This window comes from Theobroma cacao, chromosome 1 (assembly GCF_000208745.1).
Source record: "Theobroma cacao cultivar B97-61/B2 chromosome 1, Criollo_cocoa_genome_V2, whole genome shotgun sequence".
NCBI lineage: Eukaryota > Viridiplantae > Streptophyta > Magnoliopsida > Malvales > Malvaceae > Theobroma > Theobroma cacao.
The window spans coordinates 10,701,722-10,707,897 of NC_030850.1; the positions used below are offsets into that span (position 1 = coordinate 10,701,722).

A 6,176-nucleotide genomic window follows, 5' to 3' on the forward strand; every position below is an offset into this window, starting at 1 on the left:
TTTATTTTCGTTAAACTCCAAACATGGAGCATTTGTTGACTATGAAGGAGAAAATAACAAAAAAAAGGCTGATGAGCCGGGCTTCTAAATTGGGTTGGGGCGAGAACTTTCGGGCTTTGTAGCCCGAATTCGGGTGGACTCTTGGTCATGGTGAATGTGTCCTTCAAATTAATTTATTCACAGCCCATCATCCAAGCCCAACAATTTACACAAGTTTTGCATTTGTTTTTTCATGCCCTTAACCCTGTCGCTTCGTGTTTGTTCCTTCAAGACCTTCAATTTCAGCAGCTTCCCTCCGAGCTGCCAGCAGCCAAGCTTTCCCTAAGCGGCGACTGAAACGTGAACGAACGACCGACCTAAGCTTCCAGAAGACAGCAGCTGCAGCGCCTTGCGACAGGCAGGCCAGTCTTACGTTTCTCCCTTTTCTTTTTATAAGTATGGGTGCAAAAGAAGAGAATGGTGATGGTGAGATGGACCAAACGGTTAAGAAGTATCTTCGAGGAGAAGCTGCTAATTTGGAGGTAAGGCATATTTGTATCTGTTTCTGGGTTTACTTATTTCACTATATTTGTTCTTATTTTTGTTATCAATAAGTTGTTTATTTTGTGCAGGGATTACAAGACAAAAAACTAAAGGGTCAACTTGCTATAAGAGAAGAGTTGTATGGAAAATCTGCGAAAGCTGCTGCCAAGATTGAGAAAGTAACAATTCTTCTTCCCTTTGAACAAATGGCTTTATTTTTTTTTTTTATTCTTTTCTTTTGAAGTTAATTGTCCGTTGGCTTTTTTATTATTCTTAAATTTGGGACTTTTGTTTTTCAGTGGCTTTTACCAAGTGAAGGTGGCTATTTGGAGGCAGAAGGTATAGAGAAGACATGGAGGATCAAGCAAGAATCCATTGCTCGTGAGGTTGATATCTTAAGCTTAAGGAACCAGTATGATATTATTTTACCAGGTGCCTATATTCTCAAATATTTATAATTTATTTCAAGATGAAGCTTTTATTGGCTTATTTTATGAGCATTCTATTCTACATTACGAGTTAACAGAATCGACCAGCCTTTGTAGGGGTCTTGACTGTAATTTTTCTAGATGTATTTTGTTAAATTGATGTTAGTCGTGGCATTGAATTCTTTTTGAGTTGTATATTTTGTCCTGTACTCAATAGTTTTCTGTCTACATTTGCAGAACTTGGTCCATACACTCTAGATTTCACCCCAAATGGTCGGTATATGGCAGCTGCTGGACGTAAGGGCCATCTGGCTGTTGTTGATATGAAGACTTTAAGCCTAATAAAAGAGATTCAGGTATGCACTGGTCCAGCAAATAGAAAATTTTGTAGTTGGTAAGGGGGATGTTGTTTCTTGTGCCTTTGGTGATATTATTTTATTTTAGTTTGAAGAATTTCCCATTTGAGTGTTAGTTATAAGCAAATTCAATATACTTTGATCTGAATCAGCTTGGGATTGAGCTTTATTATAATGTTTAAAGCATGAGATTGTTCTATGGTTCAACTTTCAATTTAATGTCTGTTCTTGAAGATGAGTGTCATATGAAGCAATTTTTCTTGAAAATTCATTCAAGTAAATGAATGCATGTGATACATGTTTTGTTTCTTGTTTCTCCCATTTGCATTGGGAGGGGGGCTTGTTAGCAATTTTTAGTTTAAGAAAATGATAATATGGACCAAATTTTGAAATACATCTCATCTGGAAATCTAAAAATTTTTGGATTAAACTTAATCCTGTTAAAACATACAGCAGCCAAATTCATGTGAACCATGCAATTTGTTAGACCCAAGTGTCTTCTTTTCTAGTGTAAGGCCCATTGGTTCAGTCTTCTGCTCTTATATTTGGCAACCATGCTCTAGTTGCGGCAGAATCTTGATATCTGAAATCTTAATATGCCACTGAGGTCTTGTTATGAAAGACATGAGATTGTAGACTTCGTGGCAAAAGTTAATTACTGTGACTTTGTTGATCATTCATGATGATATATTTAAGTTATAGAGATAGACAATATCCAAAGGATACAGGCTAATTTCATTGCAAGGGAATGTGCATATACTCTTATCGTTACTTTTTGTGCTTCTAACTTATAAGGCTGCAGTCAATTAGCGTCACTAAGGTGCCTACAAAATTCTGCTAGTTGGAGCAAAGTAGAACTTTGATTGCACTCTTTGAATGTTATATAAGTGGTCAATACACTTGATATACTGCAGAACAATTCTATCGATGGGTGTTATTGCTTATATTGATATATTACGAAAGTAATAGTATCCTGAGATGATTATACAACTATGCGGGGCTATATGATAATAAATGAATATTTGCACTTATTTACATTATTTTCATATTTCTGATAATCGATCAATGCTTAATATTAATCTCTCACTTTAAATATAATTGTATGGTCAGGATTTGACTACCTATTAACTTGATTTACCTATAATTGCTGATTTTTTTTCTCAGGTTAGAGAAACAGTTCGTGATGTAGTGTATTTGCATAATGAACTCTTTTTTGCTGCTGCTCAGAAAAAGTAAGCCTTCTATTATTAGTAGTGGAAATTTCACTTTGAAAAAATCAGTTTTGTTCCTTATGCTTGTATCTCTGTGGAGTCTGTGCCTCAAATATCCATGACCAGCATGTGCCTCCTCTATGTCGTTGGCCTGCCATCTGTTAAAGGCAACACTGCCTTATATAAGCAACTCCTTTCATATACCAGTTTTTGCCTATTTAAAATTTTCAATCTGTTAAAGATATTTCCACAATTCTAACGTTGTGTCATTAGTATAAAGATTATGTGCTGCTAATGAGAGCCTTTTAGAGCTTTATTGGAGTAATGCAGCTAAGATGCTACACTAATGCAGGTACCCTTATATTTATAACCGTGATGGAACTGAACTCCATTGTTTAAAGGTCAGTATGCCTCCTTTTTATGAATTCTACAACCTAATGAGCTGCACATGGTCTCATCATGTATCATTTTCTGGAAATCTGTGAAATGGTTACCTCTATTTCAGTGAGTTATACGTCCGTGTTTTTGTCTGGGTGAAACTCATACGCGTGCTAGCCTATATTCTTCTTCTTCTTCTTTTGTTTTTATAATTCTCTTTATAGAAAGTAGGAAGACTAAATGCTTTAATGGGGTTTGTATTATATCTGATGTTGCTGTTGTTCCACCTCTCTTTACCCCAGCGTACAAAGTTTTTCATGAAACTTAATTAACTTCTCGTGTCTCTCTCTCTCTCTATATGTGTTTGTGTATATATATATATATATATATATATATATATATATATATGTATATATACACCGTCGAGCTTATGAAGTTATGGGAAGCTTGTATAAAATTATATCAGCATTCTGTAAGAGTATGAGGCTAATTCAAAATAAAATTCCTTCTCATTATTCCTTCAACTGGGTTTGATTAACTTAGGTGTTTTGTTTTCCATTGGCCCAGCCATGTTTGTTGCCTCTGGTTATTCTTTGGTTTATATAATAAATAGGCACATTGAATCTGTTCATGATTCTTTGAATACACTACCTTTAGAAAATCTGTTCTTTTAGCATGGTCAATTACACCTTTGGAGTTGGAATTTATTGTTAGGAATCCACTTTTGGCTGCATCCCTATTCCTTGATTGTTAAGTTTACTCAGGATACATTAAGCTCAAACTGATTAAAGCTTTTATTGTTCCAGGAACATGGTGCGGTATCAAGACTCCAGTTTCTGAAAAACCACTTCCTCTTGGCATCAATAAACAAATTAGGGCAGCTTCATTATCAGGATGTTACAATGGGTGAGATGGTAGGTAATTACCGGACTGGTTCAGGCCGCACTGATGCTATGCAGGTCAATCCATTCAATGGGGTTGTTGCACTAGGTCATTCAAGTGGTACAGTAACAATGTGGAAGCCCACCAGTGCTGCTCCACTTGTAAAGATGCTGTGTCATCCAGGACCTGTCTCGTCATTGGCATTCCATCCCAATGGGCACCTCATGGCTACATCTGGGAAAGAAAAAAAAATCAAGATTTGGGACCTGAGAAAGTTTGAGGTTATCCAAACATTGTCAGGCCATGCAAAAACCTTGAATTTCAGTCAGAAAGGCTTGCTTGCTGCTGGAACTGGCTCATTTGTACAAATATTAGGGGATTTTTCTGGATCTCAGAATTATAGCAGATATATGTCTCATTCTATTTCGAAAGGTTATCAGGTAGGAAAAGTTCTGTTTCGGCCATATGAAGATGTTCTGGGTATAGGACACTCCATGGGTTGGTCTAGTATTCTTATTCCTGGATCAGGGGAACCAAACTTTGATTCCTGGGTGGCAAACCCATTTGAAACATCTAAACAGAGGAGAGAGAAAGAAGTGCACTCCCTGCTTGACAAGCTGCCCCCTGAAACAATTATGTTGGACCCAACAAAGGTGGGTACAGTGAGACCAGCGAGAAAGAAAGAGAAGAAGCCAACAAAGGAGGAGAGAGAAGCTGAAATGGAAGCTGCCGTTGAAGCTGCCAAGGATACTGACATTAAAAAGAAAACAAAGGGAAGGAATAAGCCGAGTAAAAGAGCACAGAGGAGAAAGGAGATTATAGATAGAGCCAAGAGGCCATTTTTGGAGCACCGGGTGGAGGAACAAGAAACGTTTAGAAAGAAGCACAAAACTAATATGGAAACAGAAATGCCGAAAAGTTTGCAGCGGTTTGTTCGACAGAAAGCAACTTAATTATGTTAAATCTGTTTGCCCTAAGCTTTCTGAAAGATAAAAGTGTTGTCATTTTTCTTCTCTTCTTTCCAACAATTTTGTGCTCATCTGATTATAAAATTATTGAAATCAGCGAGAGAGCTGAAAAGTTATGCTTTCTGTTCTACACATGAGAAATGGAAGTTGATTATGCTATTTTTGGTTCAATTGGCTTGTTTGCTGCATTTAGCATGCAACCTATATTGTATGATGAGGACCGAAAAACCGGTTCAAGTCTTGAGGTGATAATTGGATAAGTTGGTTCCTTTGGGGTTCATGTCATTTTGGAATGTGATATTTTTTTATTCAACTTTCTTGATATGGATATGATTCTTGGGTATTTATTGTTTGTTACAGATATCATATCAGTAAAAAACGAGATGAATTTTAGATTTATAAGTAATATTTTTTTACTTAATAAGTGTGCTTTGAATATGTAAAATCATAAATTTGTCACCAGTGATATTAGAGTTTGTTAACTTTTTATTGATCATATAAAAGATCAAATTAAGTTATTTTATATCGATAAGAAATGAGATTATATATGTATTTTGAATTTAGAAATAAAATTTTTTTTATTAATAAATATTTTTAAAATTAAAACTATGGACGTGTGACATTGATGTGACCTTTCCTAATCAATTTGAGTTGAGATAGAATTTTTACAGGCAGTGGATTTGAGTTACAAAAGTATGGATATCAAGTATGATAGTCTAAATGAAATTTTTTTCCTTTAATGACAATTTAAAAGTTAAAACTTTGCTGTACTTGGTTTTTGGATGATTTCGTGATGGATTGCGGTCTCGCAGCACAGCGGAATAGGTGATTCCTTTAAAACAGGGAACCAAATTCCCCCATGAAGCTGTAGAACAAAACTTGACACATGTCAGTTAAGTAGTCTAAAATTTCAGACAACCCGATGTTCACAATCCATGCCGCTCTGTCCGATGTCTCCTTGACACAAACTTGTGCTTTGGCTATTTCGAAGTGGCCTTGATGCCGGCTCTAACTTAGATACATACGTGACTTGTACCTGCTTTAGGAGTCGGGCTTTCTGACCTTACAATTTGCTCTCTTTCCTTTCAAAATTTTATTATCCTTACAACAACGCCGCTAACAATTAAATGAGGAAACATTCCTCAGCAGAATGAAGAGCAAAACTGTTTCTAAATAAAGTAGAAAAATTCATCATATATTTTACATATACCATATGGTGTTTGCAATCATCTGTTCCCAGCTCAAGAAAAACAAATTCCAAAGACTAAGTCGCTACAAGTTGAAGGAAAGCAAAGAATGAATGAATACAAAAAAAAGAAAGAAAGACTAGAACATATATGGGGATTGATTCAAATGTGGCAGCCACAGCAAAGATAGAAGAAGCAGAGAGTTGAGACAAGAACAATGGCTTCCACAACATAAAGAACCCTG

At 36.0% G+C, this 6,176-nt stretch overlaps 1 protein-coding gene across 1 annotated transcript; it reads left to right on the top strand.

The window, feature by feature from the left end:
• LOC18612243 (probable U3 small nucleolar RNA-associated protein 7) lies at positions 238-4,916 on the top strand. Its single transcript, XM_018114315.1, has 7 exons — positions 238-521; positions 612-701; positions 822-954; positions 1,188-1,306; positions 2,471-2,538; positions 2,870-2,918; positions 3,702-4,916. The coding sequence occupies exons 1-7, from the start codon at positions 438-440 to the stop codon at positions 4,728-4,730; spliced, it is 1,572 nt and encodes a 523-aa protein (XP_017969804.1). The 5' UTR covers positions 238-437; the 3' UTR covers positions 4,731-4,916.

What these genes read in the sequence shown, in the direction of transcription:
- LOC18612243 (XM_018114315.1), top strand. Translation starts at nt 438, where the DNA reads ATGGGTGCAAAAGAAGAGAATGGTGATGGTGAGATGGACCAAACGGTT. An exon ending in GTATGATATTATTTTACCAG is followed by an intron (nt 955 to 1,187) that starts GTGCCTATATTC and finishes CTACATTTGCAG; the next exon opens with AACTTGGTCCATACACTCTA. An exon ending in TTTGCTGCTGCTCAGAAAAA is followed by an intron (nt 2,539 to 2,869) that starts GTAAGCCTTCTA and finishes ACACTAATGCAG; the next exon opens with GTACCCTTATATTTATAACC.